The 25313-nt window shown below is 45.8% G+C and overlaps 11 protein-coding genes; 6 read left to right on the forward strand and 5 right to left on the reverse strand.

Annotated features, from left to right (window-relative positions):
* Positions 1-766: 766 nt before the first annotated feature.
* Positions 767-4446, reverse strand: GSBLH_T00002149001 (uncharacterized protein; the record flags this gene model as incomplete). XM_013040674.1 has 1 exon in its annotated part: positions 767-4446. One exon carries the CDS (start codon positions 4444-4446, stop codon positions 811-813), a length of 3636 nt encoding a protein of 1211 aa, XP_012896128.1. The 3' UTR covers positions 767-810.
* Positions 4447-7620: 3174 nt separating this feature from the next.
* On the reverse strand, positions 7621-8740 carry GSBLH_T00002150001 (uncharacterized protein; the record flags this gene model as incomplete). The annotated part of the gene is made up of 2 exons (XM_013040675.1): positions 7621-7928; positions 7957-8740. 2 exons carry the CDS (start codon positions 8738-8740, stop codon positions 7621-7623), a joined length of 1092 nt encoding a protein of 363 aa, XP_012896129.1.
* Positions 8741-9813: 1073 nt separating this feature from the next.
* GSBLH_T00002151001 (uncharacterized protein) lies at positions 9814-10856 on the forward strand (the record flags this gene model as incomplete). XM_013040676.1 has 2 exons in its annotated part: positions 9814-10459; positions 10492-10856. The coding sequence occupies exons 1-2, from the start codon at positions 10339-10341 to the stop codon at positions 10854-10856; spliced, it is 486 nt and encodes a 161-aa protein (XP_012896130.1). The 5' UTR covers positions 9814-10338.
* A 196-nt stretch (positions 10857-11052) lies between these two features.
* GSBLH_T00002152001 (uncharacterized protein) lies at positions 11053-12765 on the reverse strand (the record flags this gene model as incomplete). Its single annotated transcript, XM_013040677.1, has 5 exons — positions 11053-11353; positions 11384-12082; positions 12113-12327; positions 12362-12543; positions 12576-12765. The coding sequence occupies 5 exons, from the start codon at positions 12763-12765 to the stop codon at positions 11053-11055; spliced, it is 1587 nt and encodes a 528-aa protein (XP_012896131.1).
* Positions 12766-12862: 97 nt separating this feature from the next.
* On the forward strand, positions 12863-14001 carry GSBLH_T00002153001 (uncharacterized protein; the record flags this gene model as incomplete). XM_013040678.1 has 5 exons in its annotated part: positions 12863-12925; positions 12954-13123; positions 13157-13331; positions 13360-13374; positions 13399-14001. The coding sequence occupies 5 exons, from the start codon at positions 12863-12865 to the stop codon at positions 13753-13755; spliced, it is 780 nt and encodes a 259-aa protein (XP_012896132.1). The 3' UTR covers positions 13756-14001.
* A 68-nt stretch (positions 14002-14069) lies between these two features.
* On the forward strand, positions 14070-15419 carry GSBLH_T00002154001 (uncharacterized protein; the record flags this gene model as incomplete). XM_013040679.1 has 5 exons in its annotated part: positions 14070-14159; positions 14190-14287; positions 14319-14385; positions 14415-14497; positions 14530-15419. The coding sequence occupies exons 1-5, from the start codon at positions 14125-14127 to the stop codon at positions 15417-15419; spliced, it is 1173 nt and encodes a 390-aa protein (XP_012896133.1). The 5' UTR covers positions 14070-14124.
* A 568-nt stretch (positions 15420-15987) lies between these two features.
* GSBLH_T00002155001 (uncharacterized protein) lies at positions 15988-17233 on the forward strand. XM_013040680.1 has 5 exons: positions 15988-16399; positions 16430-16599; positions 16629-16730; positions 16759-16841; positions 16874-17233. Exons 2-5 carry the CDS (start codon positions 16552-16554, stop codon positions 17061-17063), a joined length of 423 nt encoding a protein of 140 aa, XP_012896134.1. The 5' UTR covers positions 15988-16399; positions 16430-16551; the 3' UTR covers positions 17064-17233.
* A 26-nt stretch (positions 17234-17259) lies between these two features.
* On the reverse strand, positions 17260-18079 carry GSBLH_T00002156001 (uncharacterized protein). XM_013040681.1 has 7 exons: positions 17933-18079; positions 17858-17902; positions 17726-17827; positions 17628-17696; positions 17543-17595; positions 17464-17512; positions 17260-17433 (listed from the first exon to the last, which is right to left on the reverse strand). The coding sequence occupies exons 1-7, from the start codon at positions 17996-17998 to the stop codon at positions 17278-17280; spliced, it is 540 nt and encodes a 179-aa protein (XP_012896135.1). The 5' UTR covers positions 17999-18079; the 3' UTR covers positions 17260-17277.
* Positions 18080-18536: 457 nt separating this feature from the next.
* On the forward strand, positions 18537-19101 carry GSBLH_T00002157001 (uncharacterized protein; the record flags this gene model as incomplete). Its single annotated transcript, XM_013040682.1, has 3 exons — positions 18537-18673; positions 18703-18844; positions 18874-19101. The coding sequence occupies 3 exons, from the start codon at positions 18537-18539 to the stop codon at positions 19099-19101; spliced, it is 507 nt and encodes a 168-aa protein (XP_012896136.1).
* Positions 19102-21972: 2871 nt separating this feature from the next.
* GSBLH_T00002158001 (uncharacterized protein) lies at positions 21973-22989 on the forward strand (the record flags this gene model as incomplete). XM_013040683.1 has 3 exons in its annotated part: positions 21973-22063; positions 22096-22528; positions 22558-22989. The coding sequence occupies exons 2-3, from the start codon at positions 22496-22498 to the stop codon at positions 22987-22989; spliced, it is 465 nt and encodes a 154-aa protein (XP_012896137.1). The 5' UTR covers positions 21973-22063; positions 22096-22495.
* A 34-nt stretch (positions 22990-23023) lies between these two features.
* On the reverse strand, positions 23024-25216 carry GSBLH_T00002159001 (uncharacterized protein; the record flags this gene model as incomplete). The annotated part of the gene is made up of 9 exons (XM_013040684.1): positions 23024-23246; positions 23302-23420; positions 23449-24064; positions 24094-24532; positions 24561-24726; positions 24761-24885; positions 24918-25049; positions 25082-25123; positions 25156-25216. The coding sequence occupies 9 exons, from the start codon at positions 25214-25216 to the stop codon at positions 23024-23026; spliced, it is 1923 nt and encodes a 640-aa protein (XP_012896138.1).
* Between the last annotated feature and the right edge of the window lie 97 nt (positions 25217-25313).

The raw sequence follows: 25313 nt of genomic DNA on the forward strand, positions 1-25313 counted from the left end.
AACATTGGTGAAATCGATGGTGTGTGTGGACTGGATATAAATACACCCATAACTCGAAGCCTTTGTAGATATCGAGAATGTAGTCTGTCATGGTGTTGAGGATAACAATGATTTGACCAATCGTGTAGTATCCAGGAGGAATCGTTATCTCTTCGTCATTCGAGTTGGTGACCACATTCGTAGAATCTACATTGTTGAACATGACTTGATTGGGTGTGAACAGGATAGTCATGGAAGTGATGTAGGGATTCATGTACATGTACAGATTAATCCATTCGAACGAAACGTTGAGAGGTGTACCCTTGATTAGCATGGAATCGTGCATGGCCTATCTCTCCTTGTCTGGTGGTTAGTAGTATCAGAATTGCGACAAAGGCCAGAACTTGAAACATAGATTCGTCTTCATCCCTGGGTACCGGGTGAATAGCATCAGATTAGTCAATATTCCATGAGAACTAAGGGTAAGATGGCGGGTTTCCCTGCGACAAAGGGGTGGATAATCTTCAAGGTGATTCTTACGCACAAATAAGCCTACCATGGTTTTTGCTATAGATGCCACGCTTATACCACTGACGATCAGAAAAACAGTAAGACTAGCAACAGCATTTATCTCGTTGTAAGAAAGCTTGGGTATAGCTACATTTCACGTAACCCATCATGATATTACTGTTCTAGTCCGTTCTCAGCAAGCCATGTCTCTAAATCACCTTCCTCACTACTCATACAGCTAATAGATAATCGAAAATAGGAATCAAACAAACAAATCTAGCCAATTCTGCATACATGCAACATTATTCATAGCTCTCGACTTTAGACCTTCACAGCAGTCTTCGTCTTTACCTGAGCTGGCTTCGGAGCCGGAGCCTTCGCAGACTTAGCCGACTTCGGCATCGATTTCTTCGCTCCGCTCTTCTTCTTCTTGCTCAACAACACTATCAGAACAACAATCGCCACGATCACGATGATCACGACAACAACGATCAGTACAATCAACACATAGTTCACAGGAGCTTCCAACACCAGAATGTTGATCGTAGTGGTGATCGTTCCTCCCTCGTTTGTCACAGAAATCGTGTACTTTCGAGAGTCCTGCACCGTGGTCGGCTTGCCAGTGATCGCTCCAGTCGAAGGAACCAGAGTCAGACCCGCAGGCAACGTGGGGAACGAAGTCACAGTCACCTCAACGCCAAGAATCGTAGGAACAATGTTCACTTCCTTGTTCTGAGTGAGTTCCAAAGTGGTAGCACCATAATCAATACCCTGAGGAATGGAAGGATAGCAGGCAGTCACTTCCTCCGCGAACGTTCCATTGTTGCAATAACGGCTTCGAGTTCCCTCATAAAGATTCGGACACTCAGCATAAGCAATATCTCCGTTCATCGCTCCTTCAAAGTCACCTTCAGGACGGCAATACTCATTCGAGGCGATCAGTTTGGTGAACAGATAGAAATCAGCAAGCTGGAATCTCTTCGTCTGTCCCCAGTTATCACAATTCATCGAATCGGTGTTGGAACACTCCGTAGCCACCAATCTGTACTTGTTGTACGGATTCACATTGAACATGTTGTAAAGCTTCTGCTCAAAGTACGAAGTGAACATTTGACCAGCCTTCGACTGCAGAATCGTCCAGTTCTCTCCGTCATTCGAACCATACAGAGTCCAACCCGAAGGATGGCGGTTGTTGCAGTCATTTCCAGACACCAGACCGTATCGACCGATCGGTTCACGACGATCATTGCTCCACGACCAGATCAGCTCCACACCCTCGCAGATTCCAGTAGCAGTCAGCATCTTCGTGGCCGAATTGTTATCGAACACCTTGTCCGATCCCTCGACTCCAGTCAAAGCAGGCACCGTCGTACCCGTACCATCCAGCAGCATGTACATGTTGTCCAGAATCAGAATCGCAGATCCATCGAAGCTGTTCGTCTCCTCGTTCGCCTCATAGCGATGCAGCTCGAACGCCAGAATGTTCTCGCCCACCACCAGCCGCTCTCTCTGCACGGCCTCTCCGATCACCAGCAAGAACGGTTCGCCGCTCTCGCCCGTAGCCGCAGTATCCTCCTTCACCTCCGTATTCTCGGGGAGATTGTAGCGACGGATCTCCACTCCGTTCAGATACACAACCACTCCGGCCTTCACGTTCACAGCGATGTCCATCGAAGCGAACTCCGTCAGATCCTCGATCTGGAACTTCGTGAAATAGTACTGAGTCACACCGCTGGCCGCAGGGAACTGACCCGGTCGCTGCGTCTCCCAGTTCGAGGGAGCTCCGCTCAGAGTGTTCCAGCCCGCAGGAGCGGCCGTGCCGTCCACCAGGTAGCTCCAGTGAGTCCACTGAGGATACACAGAATACGCAGGATTGAAGTTGTACTCCTTCTCCGTCGCTCCGGCAGCCAGCGACTCCGACAGAAGCGTGCGCCCATCCGCCAGCTTCACCGTCGCCTTGTTGTTGCCCCAACCGCCAGTGCCTTGCTTCTTCAGCACCAGAGCATACGTCGTTGCAGGACGACACATCGGAATCGAGATCGAACTGTGGTCAGCGAAGTTCGAGCGCTCCTCCAATTCCTCGCCAGTCGCACGATCCTTCAACACGAACGAGCACGTAGAGGCTCCCGTTTCGAACGTCAATTCAATGCTGAAGGATACCATGTCTCCAGCGCACTCCTGAACCGTCAGAGTCACCGTCGCCGTCTTCTCATCGCCCAGAGGATTCAGCGCAGTGATCGTGTACACGGTCGAAGCCTTGATGTCCGTGGGAGTTCCAGTGATCATTCCAGTCGTCGTACTGAACGAAAGTCCACTCGGAAGCTCAGGAGTGATCGAGAACGTGTTGTAATAGGAAGAAGAGCAAGTCCATCCAGGCACTTCAGCACCCGTATAGGCAGTAATCTCGCTCGGACTGAACGACAGCTCCGGAATCTCCAGCGAAGAATAGTCCTGCAACAACAAATTCCAATCAGCAAGAGCATAGTAGTTATCAGTGTCGTCCACACGAGCCTTCTTCAGAGTCAGTTGGTAGTATGTCCACGCCTTTGTATTCGAAGGCATGTAGAAGCAATACTCCGTAGAACGCGAATCGAAGTACACCTCAGACTCGCTCTTCAACTCGCTGAAGGTCTGACCATCCATCGATGCCTCAATGCTCCACTCACGAGGATCATAATTATTCGACTGAGAACTCGTTATGAAGCAGTAGTTGTTGAAATATTCGGCTCCATCGTTCGCGAACTGGATCGTGAACTTCTGAATCGGAGTAGTCGCCTTGTACACATAAGCATAAGTCGAAGGATTCATATCGAACAGCTTACCAACCTCGCTCGAAGTAGTACCAGCCGTCGAATAATCCCAATAGCGAGGATGGATGTGCGAATCCTTCAGCAATCGAAGATGCATATCAAACTCAATCTCGATATCCGCACTTCCCAGAGTCAGCACAGCCACAGCGATCGTGTTGCTTCCAGCATTGATGTGACTGATCGCTCCCGTCACACGTCTCCAATTGTACACCGAGCTTCCTCCAGTCGGAGTCGACTCGGCCGTAAGATCGCCCGCTTCCAGATAAGAACGATAGATCTCCTCTCCGTTCAAGTACGCAAGAACTCCGTTGCGAGCCTTCAGATACAACTCAAATCCTTGAGCTCCCTCCTTCGAAGCCACATTGAACGTCGCACGGAACAGCTTCACCTTCTGCGCAGTCGTAGGACGCGAAGAAGCATCCAGAGTCGTCCAGGCAGAATCCGAGAAACCACTCGTGTACCAGTTCGAAGGAACCGTTCCATCAGCAAGATACTTGAACGAACCAGCCGAAGCAGGAAGCAGAGGAAGATCAATCGGCAACACAAACGAATCCTCACCTTCAATTGTCAGACGAGTCTTCGCCAAAACAAACGAATGACCGTCAGCAAGAGCATTAATCGTCATCAAAGAAGTACTCTGCCATGTCGTACCCGAAGAACTCGTCATCGTCACCGTGTATTCACCAACAGGCAAGCAAGTACCCACCAAACTCTCCGTGTTGCTCGATGCAAGAACCGATTGTCCTTCACTGTTCTTAATCGTCCAAGTCTCAGAGGCGGTATTGTAGTTCACCTTCTCCACTGAAACCGAAATGTAGTTGGGCAGATCGCAAGACAAAACAGTAATCGTGATCGTGCAAGTGTAGACCTGACTGTCCACAGAATACGTCGCAGACACAGTGAACACAGTTTCTTCCAAACCCTCCGTAGGAATACCAGTAATAGCACCACTCGTGCTATCGAAGTTCAGACCAGCAGGAAGAGAAGCGCCACCAGCTCCAGCAATCTGCCAGTTCGTGTAACCAGACTTACCAGGAGTAATGTCCACATTATCAATACCCACCGACCAGGAATAAGTATCCTGAGGATAGGAAAAACCTGGAGGAACGTAAGCAGCACCAGTGAACAGCAAATTCCACTCAGACATCTGAATAAAGTGACCCAAGTTTGCATTAATATCTTTCACAGCATTGCATTCCCATTTGTATTTGTTATAAGCCATTTGGTTATTCATTTCAAAAAATAAAGTTTGATGACGCATCGTCCAAGCTACATTGTTTTGAGTATCGAGAAGATCCCACTGGCTTCCATCATTAGAGCCAAATATCTTCCAATTAACACAATCACGAACAGGAGCATCATTTGCTGTCGAAAAGGAATACTTGTTAACAACCAAGCGATCGTTGTTACCAAAAGTCCAAATGTGTATAGTAGGTAAAGTGGAGGACTCAATTTCTGCACACCATTTGGTACTGAGATTCCCATCATATAACTTAGATCCATCTTCAGTCGGTTGAGAAGGATTCTCAGGAGTGCAATAATAAGATCCATCAGAACTAATAAGACGATAATCTTCATTCAAATAGGAAATACTGCAATCAAATTCCTCAGCACTTGGAGCACTTGAGCCAGAATGCACTTCAACAGCGATAATATACGTATCGTTTTCAGGTGTAGGAATTGCAGCCAAAAGCTGAACATAAGTGTGTTTACCAGTTGTCGAGACAGTTGCTTCCGTAGAAGAGGAAATCTCTCCGTCAGGAAGATTCCATCGGGTAAGCTCTTGACCATTTACATATACAACAGCGCCACCATTAATTGTAAGAGCAACACGGATACCAAAATTATCGGTTCCAGTCATTTCAATCGAACGACGGAAGTAACGAGTCGTGGCAGTAGGAGCAGGCCAATTACCTTCATAACCAGGCCAATCCAACTCTCCAGTAGTCCAAGAAGAGCTTGTTTGGGCGGTCGAAGAATACTGCCATGCAGGAGGCAGCTCAACCATAAACGCCTGACTACAGGAATAGGTACTAGTCTTACTACAGGTCCATTGAATGACAGCAATAACAACATCTGCCAGTTTAACTGTCAGAACGGAACCAGTAGTCCATCCATCGCCATAAGAGTCTCCCATTTGAGCTAAGTATGGTCCATAAGTCAAGCAGTGAGTAGTAGCTGGGTACACCGTCTCGGGTTGTAAACCAATAGTCTCACTGTAAATAGGTGTACCAGTAGCAGAGGTTCCAGCATAAATGCTCAAGGATTCTTCATCACCGTAAGCCTGAGTAGTTCGTTGGAAAGTCACAACAACTTCTCCTTCAGCACACTGGCTCGAAACCAAAGCTAGAAATTAGGTCAAATGTCAATAAACTACAGAAAATTAAGGTGCAAACCAAAGCAAAAGCAATTTGCTTCATAATAAAGAATATTATAAAAGAATAAACATACAAATTCGAGATTCTGTAGTGCGGATATTCATTGGTCAAATAGATTTATTCATCCATATATATTGAGATAGATGAATTTATTGGATGCACTAAATATTGTAGCCAATAGACTGTAGAGATAATTGTCGACTGCTGTATAGAACAATATTCTGAAGAGCCTTTATCAATTGGAGATAGTATTTGGGAGAAAATGTAGGAAATGTGCCCTGCAATACTATACTGAGGAAATGAGTGAGAAAACTATAGTTTTGATGATATGTGTAATTTGAATAGTTAACTAAAGGAAAATTTATATAATATATCAATGAGATAATAATATGGTACATGGGACAAAACAGTACATTAGACTACAACCAGTGCCGGGCAAATAGTGTGATATTTGTTTAGATTTAAAACCGCTGCTATAACACTGATTATTAATTAAAGAAATAATGTTCTCTGGCAGAGAGACAATATTTGTGTTTCTGTATAGTAAGAATATCGTATTTGGTAACAAAAAACAAAATCAATTTTTACGTATTTATCCTTCCATCTCATATGACAATATGGTGAAGAAGGACTTCTGGTATAATCACAGAGTATTTCTCTTTGTATGATAGAACGTTTCATAAAACTGGATGCTGAGCGTAACTACTGGATTGGGAATTGGTGTACAATATTGATAGTTTCGAAACTGAGGTGTTTATTGTTCAAGATTTAGTCGAGATTATAATAACAGATATTATTAGAGAAGAGTTTGTTATTTTAGATGAGTGGTGTTGTCGAAAATTACATTCCACTCATTCATCCGTGCAATGGACCTACAGAGGTACACTCTCAATTTGAAAAAGCCTTTCTCTATAAAACTGCCTAATAGTATCGTTCTCGATTGTGTGGAGAAAATGAACTCCAGTTTGTTGCAAGTATATAGTATTTAGATGGAACATAATTTTGGATTGAGCATTGTGTGATTCTACACACTTTAGACATCGTGAGTCCTCTGTTATTCAATTGTTCGTTTCTCTACTCTATTTATCCTCCCTACTTGCTTACTCTCCTATACTAAAGCTAGAAAGGCAGGTTAGACAGACAGCATAGTTTTCTTTCTCTTTAGACTAGTGGGAATGGGCAAAGCGTTTCGAATTGGTTATTTATATGTATATTTCGAAAAGGCTATTGTATAAAAGACAGCGTCCTTCTCTTATGTATACTCTTCAGTAAAACAGAATATAAAACCTGGTATTTTATCAGTACCATTCTTTCCTAGCGATTTCCAGTTCGTTCATTCTTCTTCGCTCTTATTTGTTGATCTTTCAATACTTTCACCCCTTTCGATCCATTCAGTACTTTCTATCATCTTCAATTTTGCTAAATCTATTATCTTGAAGCGATTTCGTTTAACCTTTGATAGCTGGGTCTTATAATATGGAATCTGTTGAAGTGTGTATTCCTCCCATTCTGAATATCTTGGTTCCTAGTTTTTCTCCGAGCTATGAGAGTATTCCTACGTCGAGTCTTCTTCTCTCCTCCCCTTTCCAATCCTCTATTATCTCGTTTCTATTACAAACACGGCAGGTAAAGTACTTTGATAGGATGGAAGCTGCAGTACCCTCAATACCCGTGTTTTCGCTTGATGGAGAGGGAATCTGGCTGCATTCCTTCCCGGACTCGATGAAAGTCTTTGCTTCCAACTCTGTGCAACTCGCTGAATTGGGACTATCTTCGCTCTTTTCGAGTTTAGAAGGGCGGTGCTTCGCTCGTTTCCCAAGCAGTCTCTCTAGCAGGCCTTTCTTTTTCTCCTTCGTTTTCTCCTTCGTTTTCTCCTTCGTTTTCTCCTTTTCTTTCTCTTCTCCCACCACTCTCTCGTACTCAACCGCTTCGTACTTCTATGATTAAAAGCAGCTTCGCCCTCTATTACTTGCCACAACCACATCGTTAGTTCCCATACCGCACTTATGTTTAATGCTCTCGGTCCTTCCTGCATCGCTGATAGCAACATCGAGATCGATTCGCACCCCTTTATCCTCTCTCTCATGCCCAGCAGAATCGATGTGCAGAGATAGGGAACCGCGGGGAAATCGGGCAGAGCGTGCAGAAACAGCCGATCCCAGAGATAGAGCACATCCTCCAAAGCAAATTCTCGGCAGAACAGAAGCCGAATCCAACGCAATAGGAACATCGAGGGGTGGATTTCCAGCATCTGAATCGTATTCGAGTCACGGAAATACAGCGAGATGGCTTCCCAACGCAGAGTCCCAGCGTCCTACCAGCCACATCACGCGATCCATGCGCGATTCCAGACTCGAATCGCTGTTGTCCGACACATAGCAGCCTCGAAGGGGAGCGAACACCGCCTCCAGAAGACAAAAGCAGTCGTGCTCCAGATACTTTGAAGAGGTCAGAATCTGCAGACACGCGATGGCGTGGCGCTGCGAGGGAGAAAGAGTTCGCCGGAACGCCTCCGCCTCTTGTCGATACGCTTGGCTCTGAAAGCGCAGATGTTCGTCCAGTACGTCTTGGGTCCGTTGGGGAAGACTGTTTTCGCCTTCGCCTCCGCCGCCCAGTCGCCACCGGTCGCAGTACAGACAGAGCAGCAGCACGGCCAGCAGGTCCGTCATGCCCTGCTTGTACCCGATTTCCGGGTGAGCGAACGCGAAGACCAGCAGCAGCCGCACGATCAGGTCCTGCACCGCCGCGCTCTTGAAGAACAGAAGCTGGCTGAACGTGCGCGTGCAGTCCTTCCGGATCGTTTGCTCGCTTGCCTGGTGCTCCGGGTCGCGCAGATCCTCGTTCCATCGCGGAGAAACACGAACCTCGCCTTCCTCCGACGCAACGTTCGGAGCAAACCGACGAGAATAGTCCCGACACAGCTCTTCGTACCGTGCGCGCAGCAACCCAATCTCGCTGCACCATTGCTCCAACGGCTCTAGATAGCACAACCATCTCGTAGCTACGATGGGCGCTTAGACAACCCAACGCCACCTTCCACACAAGGCTGCGAACTCCGCTCATCGATAGATTCGACTACATGATAGGACACACACAAAGCATCCACATTACACACAAAACAGTACAAATCGTTCGCAGAGAGCGAGGACACAATCTCCGTGTGTTCCAACTGAACGCTCAGAGACACATTCAACTAGTTCTAACTGTGCAGCACGATTGTCTACCAACGAAGGTGTTTTCAACGGAGAACGCGGACAGGAAGAAACAGATCCATCAAATTCACAGAGTAAACGCCGAATTGAATCGTCGATAGGCGACGACTCATAGGGAGTTGCCCCGTTTAGAGACTTCCCTTTCATTGCACGCAGAATACTAAGTATCCATTCTTCTGCAATTTCTACACTCTCGAAACTGAAATGCAACACTTCTTCTTGACTCAACTCACGAATATAGATCACATTCTACCGATTTACACTCAACGTCTATCATACCTCAACCACTTCGGCCACTTTTCCATATAAGCTACACTCCAAAAAACCTTCACTATCACTTTCCTTCTTCAAAAACCGTAGTTTGCAATCCCTGAATATATAGTATCATGTGAGAAACTTACTCAACCGTGGAAAATGAGAGAACGCAAAAACACTTCGCACAGCAAAATACTCCCTACATTTTACAAATATTCTTTTAGTAGACATACTGATTTTAGAAAATACACTGTTCCTTTCTTTTCTTCAACCTAGAACTAAACTTAGGGAGTCTTTATAACCATCTTCTTTATTATATATCGAAAAGCATTCACAATGGAAGAAGAAAATCGGTAGAAAGTGAAATAATACAAGGATTTGGTTTGAAAACTTAGTGATCGGGTATTTTATATTTTGATAGAGTCGATAAGAAACGAGAGCAACGTTTTGATCCTACACGATTATATAGTACCCAGTGCGGATCGTGCATGTTTAGAGTCGAGTTCTCTATTTTGATTCGAATCCTCGTTGATTTTCTGCGAGGCAAGAACACAAATAATGCTCCACTCAGAATTTACAGAAAACCGCGATTCTCATTTCCTTATTTGTTTCGACTGTAGCTTATAATTCATCATAATGGATCGTATGTTACTTGATTTGGTTGAGGGGAACAAAAGCAATATCTGGCTGATTCTTCTCATTTGTTTTATTCTCTATGCGTGGACAACTTTTGTTTGCTACCTTCCTCTCTGGATCAGTTGTAGTCAGACAGCCCTATCTATTGTAAGTGCTATTGGCGCGGGCTTGATGGTTGGTGCTGCTTTCACTGTAGTTATTCCTGAATCCATCAATGATGCTTTGGCTGATATGGGTGGTTTAGAAACTGAAGAGGCAGCCCTTTCTGCTTATCGTTTGATCGGTATTTGTGTGACTGTTGGTTTTGGTTTTATGATGGTTGTGGATGCTCTGACCCACAGCTGCTGTGGTCATCACCATGACCACCACCATGGAGAAGAAGGAGTGGACGCTCATCTTGAAGTGGACCTTCACGAGAAGCTGCACGAAGAGCATGGAGAGGAATGCCACAAGGAGGAGCATGAGCACGGTGACTACAAGCATGGTCATTCGTATCAGGCAACTGTGTGGGGTCTGTGTTTCCATTCTATATTCGACGGAGTTGCCATTGGTGCCACTATGCTGGATCAGAATCCTCGAGTGTTGTGGGTTATTCTTGCTGCTATTGTGTTGCACAAAACAGCTGCTGCCTTTGGTCTTGGCGCCTACTTTAAGAAGGTCGGTCTGAATGTAAAGAAATGTATGTTTTGTCTTAATCTTCTAAATCTCTAGCCACTCCGTACATTGCTCTCTTCTCTTGCACGACGCCCATTGCCACATTCCTTATGGCCATGATCTGTTTAGTGGGTACAAAGCTCAACCACGCGCTGCTTCCAGTAGCGTTCGCTTTCTCTGCTGGAACCTTCTTATACGTCTCGCTGACACACATTGTCCCTGAAATTGGTTCCAACCTGAAGGCGTGGCACTTGCTGGCTATGCTTGCTGGTCTTCTCTTCCCCTACTTCTGTTTTATTGAGGCTGAATTCCCTTTTTGTTTCGAACAAACAAGGAGCTGTGGTGGGGCACAGACAGTCTATCTATCTATCTATCTATCTATTTGCAAGTGCCATCACTCGAGAGTATTCTTGGAAACATGATAGAGGGAGAAGAATCGATATTCGAAACTACAGACCTCGAACGAGTTTCTCCATAGCTTGTCATGCCATCTATTCCTTTCCTTCTTTAGTCCTTTAGTCCTTTAGTCGTTCATCACATTCATCACATTCATCACATTCATCACACTCATCAAACACGTCAGAGAAGAACGAGAGCTCTCTAACGTGTTTAGTTCGCTCAGCAAGATCGCTTGGCGGCCAATCGATTTTGCTCCTTTGTTACGTTTAGATTGAACACTTCCTCTCCGTGCGTGGGATGGATCGACACGAAATCCTCCATGTCGTCTTTCGTCAATCCCAGCTTCATCGCTACGCCAATGCCCTGAATTATCTCACCGCTATTCGGTCCCAAGATGTGAACTCCGACCACTTTACGAGGCTTTTCGTGCAAGCAAATCACTTTGGAGTAGCACTCGTTCTCCTCCGGCATCCCGGTTCGGTCCACGCGGCCCAGGAAGTTCATCTCCAGAGTGTTGTATCTATCGGTCGCCCGTCCCCGGCACGCTTACCGCATATGGTACACGTCGATCCGATCTCCGCCGATCTCTTCCAGCGCTTCTTCCTCCGTCATTCCAACGCTCGAGTACTCCAGCGGAGTGAAGACAGTCGTCGGGATCAGCGAGTAATCCATTTCCTTCGTCTTCCCGCCAAACAGCCGATCCGCCAGCAGCACGCCTTGCTTCACCGCCACCGGCGTGAGCTCCGGATTCCCGTACCTCGCATCGCCGATCACGTGGATCGATGGGACGCGGGTTGTTTCGCCCGAGCAGCACACGATTTTCCCGGACCCCGGCTCGGCGAATAGATTCACAGCCGAAAGATTCAGAGAGGCCGTGTTGGCGCGACGCCCAGTCGCAAACATCACCGTGTCGAACACATCCTCCTTCTTCGTCACGTTGTTCACCAGCCACTGCACTCGCAGCTTCCCGTCCCCCAGCTTCTCGATCGATGTCGGCAGCGATCGCTCCAAGAAGTGAACTCCGTGTCGCTCCATGTGCTGTTGAACCAGATCGCCCATCTGATGATCGAACTTCCGGAGAACGCGGCTTCGGACCATCACGCTCGTGTCGAATCCGAAGCTATTCAGAAAGCCCGCGCATTCCAAGGCGATGTAGGAGGCGCCCACCACTAACGTTCGTCCCGGCGCCTTCTCCAGACGAAACAAATCGTCGCTCGTTATGCAGTGCTCCATCGCTCCGGGGATCGAACTACACCTCACACGACCGCACGGTTCGTACGGGATCGACGGACGCCCGCCCGTCGCGATCACGATATGATTCGCCGTCAACTTCCGATCTTCGTCCGGACCCTTTACGTGAACTGTGTGCTCGTCCACAAAGCTGCCCTTCGCGTTGAAGTACTCAATTCCCTGATCGATCAGAGACCCGTTGTACTTGAAGTTCAGAGAACGGATGTAATTCGTTATGTTATCCACCATCCTGTTCCAATCGGGCTTGCGACCCAGGTTTGACTACATCTGTGCAAACTACCCAGAAAGCCCTTACCGGAAAACCGACTTGCCCCGCGTCCTGCTCGTTGTCACAGTAGTTCGCAGCCAAGTGGAAGAGCTTCTTCGGAATGCAACCCACATTCACACAAGTACCGCCCAATCCCCACTTTGTCCCTTGAGTACTCGGGTCCACAAAATCAAGCAATGCAACACGAGCACCTAGTCTATCAAAAATTCACACAAAACAGCACCATTCGCACTAGCTTGTTGAGCGCAACTGATTCCTCCAGATCCTCCACCTATCACAATCATGTCGAAACTGATTCTTATCAAAAAATCAAAACAGTACTCGTAAGCCGCAGACTGTGTAGAAAGTGACTTCAAAAAGCATTGCTTGCTTAGGATACTTGCCGCTGGTTTTAGGAATCTTGAACAAAGCATTTCTGTTTCAAAATAATGTAAGAGTTCTGTAAGCAATTGTCAACCTCTGAATTTCCCCTATTTTTGGATTCATCGCTTGTTTTCAACAGATACAAACATGAACAAAGATCTAATAACCTGCCACGATTTCTTTAACTCTATTAATACAAAAATGGGCCAAGTAGCTTGTAGTTGTGTGTGAAGAAAAGATCGACGAAGAACTCAAAAGTCGAGTGGCAGATTTTGTCCACAACGCAGTTTCGAACAATAAGAAAGTGGTGATTGTTACGTCGGGAGGAACTACAGTGCCGCTTGAGAAAAACACTGTTCGATTCATTGATAACTTTTCTACAGGGACAAGAGGAGCAACGAGTGCAGAGTATTGGTTGTCGGAGCTTTGAGTACGAGTTAGATATTTCCTCCAATATGGATATTCCGTGTTGTTTCTGTATCGATCGTCCACGAAGCGTCCATTCCGCACTACTGTTGACGAATATATTAGTGAGCATTTGGAGAGTGCAATATGTTCTGGAACCGAACTTCTCTGTATGTCGTATTTCGTGGTGATAAGAAGTGAGCAATGTGCCGTCATCCGTGAGAGATAGTTTATCGAAGCTGCATCAAGTAAGTGTGGATTGTATGACTTAGCGATAGTATCGCAACGATTTGTTGGAAATCCCCTTCACGTCTGTTTTCGATTACATGATTCTTCTGCGTCACTTATGTCTCTCTTGTGAAAGCATGGGACGAAATCTGATGTTGTTCTCCGCAGCAGCCGTTTCGGACTTTTACATTCCCTACAACGAAATGGCGGAGCACAAGATTCAATCAAGCGAGGGCAATCCACACATCGCTCTAACGAACACTCCCAAAATGCTCTATTTGGTGACGAGGGAATGGGCGAGCGATGCCTATAACGTATCGTTCAAGCTCGAAACCGATATCGATCTTTTGGTGAGCAAGGCGACCTCGGCGATCTGCAAGTGGGTTTGGGAGAAGGTTTTGTCGTAGGTATGATGTTGACTGTGTGGTGGCCAATGTGCTGATGACTCGCTACAAGGAAATCCGACTGATCTTTAACGCGAAGAGTCGGAAGAACCGAGGGATGAAGTTCCAGGCCGAGCAGGGAGCAGGGGCAGAAACAGGGGCAGAGGGAAAGATCGCGATTGAATTAGTGACCAAGACAGACGAAAAACCCTTGGAAGCGCAGTTTATTCCGCGGTTGGTGGAGGCACACGATCTGTATTTGTCTCAGTAGCTTTGTTTGTTGAAATCCTTCGTGACTAGAGAAAGGAAGGAAAAGTCCACTATTCTCTGTTCTCTGACTGAAATATTGTAAGGATCAAACACGAAAGAATCGAAGTATCATAATATCATAATATGAGGGATTTCCAAAGACAAGATAAGGGGTTTTGGTAAATCATTCGTATTGGTAATAATTCAAGGTATCATGAAGAATATGATCCGATTCGAAATGGAAGCATGGATGGGACAGATATTCGGCCTCATGATCGTGGTTTGAAGAGAGCGTATGGTTTCCATTGTCGTTTTACTCTTGAATGAATAAATGGTAGTTGATAGTACAAAGGATCGAATGATTTGCTGTAATCCATACAAGACTTTGTTTGTTGGGCGATTAAAGTTTGAATTCTGTATACAATGATGATTAGATACGATACGACGGAAGAAGCACTATATCAATTCTTTTCGCGTTATGGGAAGTTACAAAGTGTTCATCTTATTCGTGACTTGGGTTGGTTTTTGGTGTTTTCTGATAGAGTGTAGTAACGGGTTGTTCTCGAGGCTATGGTTTTGTGGAGTTCGTACACGAAGAGGACTTTACCTCTGCATTCTATGGAGCTCATCGAACAATTCTGGACGGTAGCCAGATCCTGGTCGATTTCATGCGTGCGCAGACTGTTCCGGGCTGGGTGCCTCGTCGACTTGGAGGCGGTGTCGGAGGGAAGAAACAAAGCGGACAAATGCGATTTGGTGGTCGGGATTGTCCCTTCCATGCTCCATATGAGAGCAATCGGTTTATTAAGAAGCCTAATTCCGGAGATGCTTCTGGAGGCAAACCGAGCGATCGAAGGGGATCAGGGAAGGAATTCGATGAGAAGGAAGATGGACGTTACGAGGACAAAAGGAGAGAAAAAAGGGAGGAAGATGGACGTTACCATGACGATCGTTCCAGAGAACACAGCAAATCACAGCATCAACACTCTCGTCATCATCAACATGCTCATTCTCGTAGCAGATCTCGTGAGCAAAGGGGTTACAGAGAACGCAGAGAGAGTGGTAGTGGATATGGAGAACACAGAGAGAGTGGTAGTGGATATGGAGAACGCAGAGAGAGTGGTAGTGGATATGGAGAACGCAGAGAGAGTAGTAGTGGATATGGAGAACGCAGAGAGAGTGGTAGTGGATATGGAGAACGCAGAGAGAATGGTAGTGGATATGGAGAACGCAGAGAGAATGATAGTGGATATGGAGAACACAGAAGGCATGAAGAACACAGAAGGCATGAAGAACACAGAAGGCATGAAGAACACAGAAGGCATGAAGAACACAGAGATGAAAGAAGACATCGAAAGCACAGAGAAAGCTACAGTAGAGAGAGGAAAAACGACACTAGTTATGATAGCAATAACAATAATATTAATAGTAATAAATAATAGTAATAATAATAACAACAACAAAAATACAAATTGAATTGTTTGATAATAAAAATGCTCAAACTGGGGATCGAACCCAGGGCCTTCGCGTTATTAGCACGACGCTCTAACCAGCTGAGCTATTCGAGCACTGATTTCATTTATCAATTATACTATTTATATACCACATATCACCCTCTTTCTCCTTTTCGACCTTTTAGCAAGATTATCATTATTAGTAGTATTGTAGTAATCATTGGAATTGTGTTACTAGATGCAACATAGTCATCACAGACATAAACACAGACACAAGCATAGACACACAGCACAACACTCTGAGGATCAACCCAAAAACTACTCAACCCTTCAACAACAACAACAACAACAACAAATCCCGATCGATGAGAATGTTGAGAGAAGCAAAGTAGATAGAGTCAAGTTCTTTCTTATTCTATTTCGCTTATTTTTAGGAAACAAGATGATTTTGATGACCGCGTCAAGTAATAATTTCTATTCTGTGTTATGTAGAAAAGCGAAAAGACTTATTCTCGATTTTCGCTTGAACAATAGCAGTACCGATTTGGATGATCTAAAGACTCATTTCAATATACTGGCAAACGGATATTGCGTGAATTTGAAGAAAGTGACCAACTCGCTTCTTCAGGGAACTCTTCAAGTAATATTCGAGTTGCTTCAGTTGCCTCTAACAAATCGTGGTTATGTATGGAGCGAAGAGGACGTTGGAGGCAGGTCAATATTTGACCTATTTGGCGATTGTTTTGATGCTGACATCGATTCCCTTCGTGCCTCTATTCTGGACGTTCCTTCCAACCCTGCTTCCACGAAAATGGATGAGAATGAGATCGATTTAGATGATTTGGACGAAGAGGACGAAGATTCTCCAACCGTCGTCATGGGTCCTGCTCTGCCGCCTCCTTCGGCGCTTCAGTCTTCGATGGAGGAGCAGTCCGATAGGCTCATCGGTCCCACGATTCCGGACGGTGCTGCTGCCCCTTCCCACTGATTCGCAGAGATCTTGGCGGTTCTTTCGCAGGGAGCGGTGGTGCAGGTGGAGAACTCGGACGAAGAGATCGGTCCTGCTCTGCCCGGCGAAGAAGCGCGGAAACCGACGGAGGAAGCTCTGGCGCAAGTGATGCAAAAGCGGGAAGCGCGCGAGCAGAGGACCGAGGGGAAGAAGCTGGTTTGGTTTGCGGACTGGTTCGAGCGAAGGAGCGCTGCGAGTGGATGACGATGCTTCCCGACAGCGCGATTTCGTCGGCGTTCGCAGCAACGCGGCCTCGCCGCTTCGCCAATCTGCCTCCGGGATGCACCGTAGCGTTCTCGAAGGCGTGCGAGTCAGATGGATCCGAGCTGGACGGAAACTGCGGAGGAGCGAGCGAAGAGGGAGCGCGACTACTTGTCGAAGCACGTCATCGGCGGTCTGTGCGAGTGCGGAGAGCGAGCGTGATGGATAGGAGCGAGGAGAGCGAGAAGGAGAAGGAATCGGCGATGACGAAGGAGCGCGAGCGCGAATTGGACGCGTACTTCGAGCAGCTGGACAAGGAGAGAGAGTCGCTGTCGCAGATCTACCAGCGCGTGGGCGATCTCGCTCCCGTTTCCCTCCTAGATCCGAAGGGAGAAAGCAGAGAAGGGACAGAGGGATGATCGCTACTCGCGCGAGGCGCTGTTTAAAAGACCTCGTCGCTCGTCGAGCGGTCCGAACGGTCCGAACGGTCCGAACGGTCCGAACGCGGGAAGCGGAGGCGAGTTCCTGGCTCACGGCGGGTCGTTGAAGAGTCGCTTTGGATCTGTATCCTACCAGACGGGGTCGTTGTGGACTGTTTGGCTGAACAAACAAACACACACACCAGATTACAGATTACAGATTATTTAGACGGTTTACAAGATCGCTGGTCGCCTGCGCAGGCTCATTCACCGGCATGCTCACATCTCCCAGCGGCGCGTTCTGCACCGAGTCGCCGCTCTTGTTCGCATACTCCATCGCCGCTTGCTCGTACAACGCCTGCGAATCCTCCTGCCCATCACACCCACTCCACATCCCTACGGACGCGTCCACCGACTGCTCGCTAAACGCGTTGCTGAACCCAGCGATCCTACGCATCACACGCAACCAACACGCGTACATCACGTTGTTGTCTTCGCACGCTTCCTTGAAATCGTTCGTCACTTTGTACATCTGCGAATCATCCTACAACAACACACTCATACACGCTCAAGGTTCATGGACTCGGCTGCTCCCTTAATTGCGCGAACACTTGTAGCCATAGCACTCGATATCTACTATCAATACAACCAAGATCGAATACAGAAGACATCGAATACATCTGCTGCATCGTTAGAGCAGCCGCCTCCACACGACAAGACATTACCATAAATTGCTTTGCTTGATTCCGCAGACGAACACAACTCTACGGATCAGTAGAAGCAACCGATCCAACATCAGCATAAATCTTGGCTGTATCTTGATTACCTTTCGCGATTTCCTATTCCTAAACTCTACTTTTCACGCATACATCTCTCATTCTCTTTTCATAAATTTTTGATTCCTTTACACAACGCTTAGACTGATTGTCCAGCATCTTCGAACTCATACGAAGGTCAATTACTTGATCCTCAAGAGAAGGTTTCTTAGACCAAAAAGGCATTACGAACAAATATTGATGATAATATTAAATATTAATAGTAATATTAATATTGATATAAAAAGCCTGTTTTATCGAGTGCGTTTCGATTTCATTGGACGCACTATCCTTCTTTCCAGTTTGAGTTATTCACTCAGCATTTTGCACCGTCTACAGTACGATCCTTTTTACATGAACCTAGGAAATTCAGGTGCCCACTTTTTTCAAAGTGAAGCGAAAACGGCTAAACTTGAATTCTTGGACTAGACAATCAAATAAGGGATAAAGAAATGTTTTCAAAGAGATCTCTTCGTTCTTCTGACTGAACGAGTTCGTGCTACCAATAGTGTGCTTGTAAGACGATGGAAGAGAAGAGGGAATCCGAACCGAAGGAACATAACTTCCGTGATTTACTTCATGAAGTGTCGCTTCTTGACAAAGAAATGAGTGGTAAACTTCACCGGTAAGCTATGGAGAGAATGGTTGAGTGGATAGAATGCATCTGTCTCGTACACTGGAATGGGTGGTGTTTTTACCAGGAATTCTTTTTGGAAGACATGTTCTTCCAATTCTCGTTGTGTTGATATCTCTTTTCATTGATTTTGAAGTTGGGTTGTACTTGGGTTTGTGTTGGTGGGAGAATTGGCGTGTATTGATTGTAGCCTTGTCACGGTAGTGCTCACAGAGCCAATGAAATATTTGTTTGGTCGTGCGCGTCCGGATGAGGCTGCAACGGTGGGTCGCGTGGTTCCTCTGCGTAAGGATGTGTCGAATCCTTCATTTCCGTCGGGAGATAGTGCCCAAGTAGGTTTTTTGTGTCTGTATGTTTTGAGGCTGCTGTGATTGCGGGCGTGATCTATTCTGTGACTGGAAGCTATTGCTGGTTCCTGATTCCGCTGGCGACGATGTTCTCTCGTGTTTATTTTGGCGCTCATTGGATCGGAGACACGTTGGGAGGCTTTGTGATCGGAGTGGCTGTGGGTGTGTACGTAATTCCCAAGATTGTAACGGAACTGATTTCGTTTTTCGGGGGAGAAATCCCGGTGTATTATGTTTTTTAGTCCGTTGTTTGTTTCAAAAGATACTCTTGAAATCGCCGCAGTGACTCTTGTTTCAAGAGTTCTCATCACCACCCTACAAATCGTCGCCACACAGATCGCTCCTCCCTTCGATCACTCGGTAGAGTTGCTCTTCGTAAGAATCGGGGATCGATTTCAATATAGAAACACATATACAAGGAGTACAACCACGATCTATCAAAAATAGCTTTCATCTTCAATTGGGACGGAATGTACAAGGAGTGATCCCAAATCATCCCTAGTCATTATCTGGGCATCTCGGTCGCCGGATATCACTTTGAGGAGAATGGAGCTTTCCTCCCTTTCCTTCCATGGATTCTCAGGCTTTTTAGGTGTTATCCGAAATCATATTTTCATGTAGATTTGTCCTTGGCTCTTCCGATCCGACTCCTTTTATCTACGTAACATTTGCTTTTGTGTAGCATTTGATTCCAAGTTTCAAATAGACAATTATCATTTCTTCTTTCTGTACTTCTTTTCTACAAACTATCCCTATTATGGTTTCCACAGCAGCAACAAGCTTATCATGCTACCCTGTTTTACATCTTTTCACCTGCAACAGCACACTTTAATGCTGTATATACAGAAACACTTACAGCTTCCCTCTGCTTCCTCTGCCTCTACCAATACATCCGACTTATGACATCGAATCAGATTTCGTTCACATCACTGTAGTTGAAACAGAGAGTTCAAAAAATAGTGTCCTTCTGACTATTCCTATTTTCATATCGACGTTCCTGCGAAGTAATAATATACTGCTAGCACTCTTCTATCTCTTTCCATGCTGTCTACGCTACTTTCTACACTGTCCCTCCCTCTCCTCTTTCCTATTCATATCCATTTAAGTCTTTTCGGTGCGTTTAACAATACGTGATTCTATTATTATTCACTTCAGTCTCTCCCTTCTTCTTCTATTTGCTCTCGATGAGTCGTACGTTCTGCTGTACGTCGTCTAATCCCTTTCTGCTTCTTTTTGGGTGTGAAGGGAAAACGTTTTACTCGATGGTTGAGCAAAAATACTGGGATGTTCGTCTCTTTGGATATTACCAGCTTCGCCATCTCCCCGATTTTATTATCGCGGCTCCATCTCTCTTTCTGGGAGTTGCTAGCTGCGTACAAGGCTCTACACGAGCATTTCAGACGCGATCATTCTGGGCTTTGCCGCTCGTTGCTCATTCAGTCACCTTGCTTGTTATCTGCCTCACCACTGCGAATGTGCAAATCGTCACTCGTCTACTTCTCAGCAGCTCCCCTCTCTTCGTTTGGGAGAATGCTTTGTTTGCAAGACGTTGGTCCATCCTACTGGTTTATTGGGTAGGATATTGCTTTGTCGGGAGTGTCGTTTTCGCTCTCTTCTTACCTTGGACATTTTGTGTTTGTTGACAAACAGATGACTCAGGTTTCTTGTCACCTTGCGATGCTTCACTCTTCATTTCTTCTTTTGAAGGATTGAGGGAGTGTCCTGGGGTGCTGGGAGATAAGTCTCTCTTAATCTTCGTATTCACACTCAGGCTCTTGCCGAATTGGTATTTGTCTTAAAATTTGACGTAGAGTGTTTTTCGCGCGAATTGGAATATCTGGATCTTTAAGGAAGCTATTTTTCAACTGATCCCTCATTGTTACTCGTCGACAAATATTGCACGGCCTTCAAGTTTATTACGCTTCTACACTACATGACTAGCATACATTTACTATAAAGTCGCGGTCCACAACTGGTATCTGGATATTTATTCCTGCGGGAATTTTCACTTCTGGTTCCGATGTTTGAGAAGTCTCCGGGACTTTCTCTTTACGTGCTGGTATATACTCTCTCAATGGAACTTTCACATCTGGTAAAGAAATATCCATATCTACTGAAGGATTCATATCATATGTTGGAACACCAACACTCACCGGCACTTCCACTTCTTTCTTTCGATATACTTTCACAGCCTCCCCGCTTATTATCTATGTGACAATTGTATTTTGGGAATACCAGAGTGTACTCTTCATATATGGTTTGAAGCATAATAGCGATTGCTTCAGCAAAGCGAGGTCTTTTGTTGTTGCCACTATGTGTAACGTGAAAGTTCCAGTCGGTATATTTATGAATAGGAACATCAAGACCATTCATCTCGTCCTCTACAATAAGCCATAGTACCTCATTAAGCAAGTTAATAGCTATATTGTATCTATTAATGAATAGATTGTATACAATATTACAATTCGAGTGATTCCATATACTTTTCTTTCTCTTGTAGTCTCTTTGCTTCTTCTTTTAGGTTTATAGCTTTATTCAAAATATCCATTTTAAATAATGTATGTTATTCAGTTAATACATGTATTCTATTATATTTAAGTAAATATGTTTTTTTCTTATTTCAGAAGCAAGCGTGACCGAGTGGTCCAAGGTGCTACGTTCAGGTCGTAGTGTGTTCGCACGCGTGGGTTCGAGTCCCACCGCTTGCATTTTTGTTTTTCTATTTTTTCTTTAAGTATAATAAAGCCTTTTTTGATATTGCTACTTGTTGTAATTTTATAATAGTATCATTATTTGTGATAATCTGGATAATCCATTGTTTTTTGTAATGATTTTCTGATGCATGTGCTTTTCACATATTTGTTTTTTTACTAACAGAGATAGCAGTTTACCACTTTTTTCGTATAATTGTTGTTTATCTTATATTTTTACAGAGTACAATTAGTTTATTACCATGTGATTCGTTGTGTTTTTTGTACGTAGAATACTGACGTTTCTTCATTTTTTGATGTATTATTTGGTTTTCACACCTTTTATATCCAATTCACTGCATTTTACAGAAGTTATCTTTTGTTCACTTAAGTGTTTTTATTTTGGGGTTTCAACAATACGTATTCTCCTTTTCTGCTTGTATATGAAGTACTGTACTCTAAGTACAGCTATTTAGTTAATCACTTCTAATCGTCGTTATTTCGTCCATTTTTTGTAACGTGCTGTAATATTTCGTACAAAAATAGTGTAGAGATATATGTACTCATTCTGTTACATCATATCACGGACACTTCTCGATCTTATTGTCATCAAACCTAAACTTGATGCTATAATAACAAAAAGATCTGTTTATTAATATCCCATAATTAGTTTTTTCGTTTTCTTAAGGATAGTGTTCAATTGATGCATTAGTAATTCGCTTCATTTTACCCTTTTGTTTCTATTTTAAACCTAATAGTAGTCAATATGAAGCATTTTCTGGAACTCTAGTATTGAATTAAAAACGAAAAATCAATGACGTGTGATGACCATCATTATAAAATCTAAAATGTCACATTTTGTCAATTTGATTGATTGGATGAAACTCCCCTTGATTCGTTTTTCCCTTTCTCATAGTATCTTTTACTTTATTCTGAATTTTACAGTATGAAGTTTGCCATTATCTTTCTTTTGTTTACAGTGAGGATTATAGCCATACTTCACCATAGCTTTGTTTTGCTACGCCTGGCCTGATTACCTGGAAAGTTTGCGACGACGCATATTACCATGGACATGTTTCTAAACTTACGATTGTCAATAACCCTGTTGTTCCTGGTCAAAACACTACTGTATCTGGTTTTGGATTCGTGGACAAGGATATTATTACTGGAACATGGTCGATGAGTGCATACTATAATGGTGTGTACATGATGTATCGCACTGGTGATCTGTGCACCAATACTACTCTTGATCTACCTTTAAACTCTGGCCGTATATATCTCAAAGGCTTGAATTGCCCCACTCCATGGGGTGTGGTCGAAGTTGAGCAGAAGGCGATCTTCTACGAGCCTCCTCCACCTGGCATTTATTCCATTCGATGCAAGATGCATGACCAGGATGATGAGCCCATCTTGTGTCTTGATATCACGATTCCGATGTAGAGTGTTTGTTCATAAAAAACAATGAAGACGCTTCTTAGAATTTGGATCGTTCCGCCTGTTTTTCAAGCCAAGTCAATACCTCTGGATCAGTAATATAACCCTTCATTTTCTCCAAGCAGAGCGAGTTATACTTCTCCAGCCATCGTTTCTCCTTCTCTGTTAACATCTCCTCCACACAAAGATCCGCCTGGATCGGTACGAACGACAGCACATCAAATCGAAGAAACTGGCGGTCCAGATGCGTCTTCTCCAGCCCGCTCTCCACGGTTACTGTCCCGTTAAGTCCCTCCTCTCTCCCCCCAAAGGATATACAGCGTGTTCTCAATGCGCACCCCGAACCCTCTCTCCTCATCATAATACCCAGGCTCGTCCGTCATCGTCATCCCCGCAGCGAACCCCTCCTTCTCCGCGTTCGTCCGCGTCGAAATCGACTACTTCTCACGCCTGCCTTCTCCTCACCTCCGGTCCTTCATGCACGCCCAAGCAATACCCCACTCCATGTCCCGTTCCGTGTCCATAGTCCAGTCCTCGCTCCCACAGCGCGCTCCGCGCCAGCACGTCCAGCTGCACGCCGCGCGTCCGCGCGGGGAACACCGCCGTCGCCAGCGCGATGTGGCCCTTCAGCACGGCCGTGTAGCACTCGCGGAACGCGCGATCCACGCGGGACTGCGCCGCGTCCGACGCGATGCAGACCGTCCGCGTGATGTCCGTCGTGCCCCACTCGTACTGCCCGCCCGTGTCCAGCAGAATGCACGTGTCGCGCTGCAGACGCGCCGAGGACGCCGCCGACGTGGGCTCGTAGTGGACGATCGCCGCGTTGGCGCCGCAGCCGACGATCGGAGCGAAGCTGTCGCCCAGACTCTGCGCGTAGCGACGGCGGAACGCGGTGGACTGCGCGGCCACGTCGAACTCGGTGGGGTGCTCGTCGATGTGCGACTCCAGCCTAGGACTCACCGCGGGGAATCGAGGAGACCAGGAGAGAAGGTGGCACATGGCGATGGAGTCACGGAGAAAAGCGTCGCGGATGTTGCGGATTTCTGTTTCGTTTTTGATCGCCTTCATGCGCGTTATGGGACTGGTCGTGAATCGAATTCGATCGAATACTTGAAGGTGGTGTCCGGATTGCGGCCCTCCAATCGCGAAAAAACCGCGAAACTGACATCGGAAGCATTGAAACAAATTTCCTCGGCGGCTTCGCTTTTCTGCTTCGCCATCGCATCGATGAAGGGCAGAAACGCGTCATACTCGCGGATCTGCACGCCGTTCTTTTCGAATTCGGCGGTCTGTTCGATGGAAAGTCGGTTCGGATGAATGAACAAAAAAGCCTCGTTTTGTGTCACAACGCCGTAGGCGTACACAAGCGGGTTGTACTCGACGTCGCTGCCGCGCATGTTGAACAGCCAGCAAACGTCGTCGAGTTTTGTGAGGAGTAAAATCGATCGATCACGTGACGCCATGGCTTCGCGCACGCGCATGATCTTGTCGAGTGTGGAGAGTCCTGCGGACTCGGTGGATAAGAGGGTGATGGGAGTGTGGGGAAGGTCTGTAAGCAAACAAACAAGGCGAAATACGGGGACGGTCCGACCAGAGTTGGTCGATGAGATTGCTGTCGAGGCAGACGAGGTTGATGCCGAACGGGTGCAACGTGCTCTCTAATTGGCAGCCGAAGCCGGTGGAGATGAGGCTGCCGTCCACTCCCACTTGAGATCCCTCGGGGAGCGAGGAGGCCAACCATTCCTGTTTGTTAGAAATAGAGTGGAGAGAAATATACGGTCACTTTGGGACATCCTGGAGTGCCGAGCTTCTTTAGCTGCCAACAGGATGGAAGTTCTTTCTCCGCCTGGAGGAAATACCTCGAATCTGTCCAGAGTAGCGCTTCCGTAGGTGTAACAACGGCTAGAAATGAAACTTCTTGGTGAAGAACGAACCCATTCCAGCGGATCCTGTGAATCCAGTGATCCACTTCCGGCGCTGATAGCATTCCGGAACGTACTCGCTCATATGCTGGTCCTCACTTGGAATTAGATAGGCTTCAAGCTTTTTTTGTTTCATTAGCTCACCTAGCACTCAGAGAGCTCTGAATATTCACTACGAAGACCGTTGAGTTTTTCCGATGCACTTCCCAATGTAGCAACTGAGACTTCACCAAAAGAATACACGACTCACATTGACACTTTAGTTCCATCCGAGACGAATGACTTAACTTTGAAATGACTTGCCTAAACATTTAGTATTGCTTCATATGTAATCTTTTGGATAATTGCTTTTCTATGTGCTTTTCGTTTGATTGTGTCAAGAAGGAATTCCGTGAGGAAATGAAGAAA

Source organism: Blastocystis hominis (assembly GCF_000151665.1).
Source record: "Blastocystis hominis, Singapore isolate B (sub-type 7) whole genome shotgun sequence assembly, scaffold_17".
NCBI classification, from domain to species: Eukaryota; class Bigyra; order Opalinata; family Blastocystidae; genus Blastocystis; species Blastocystis hominis.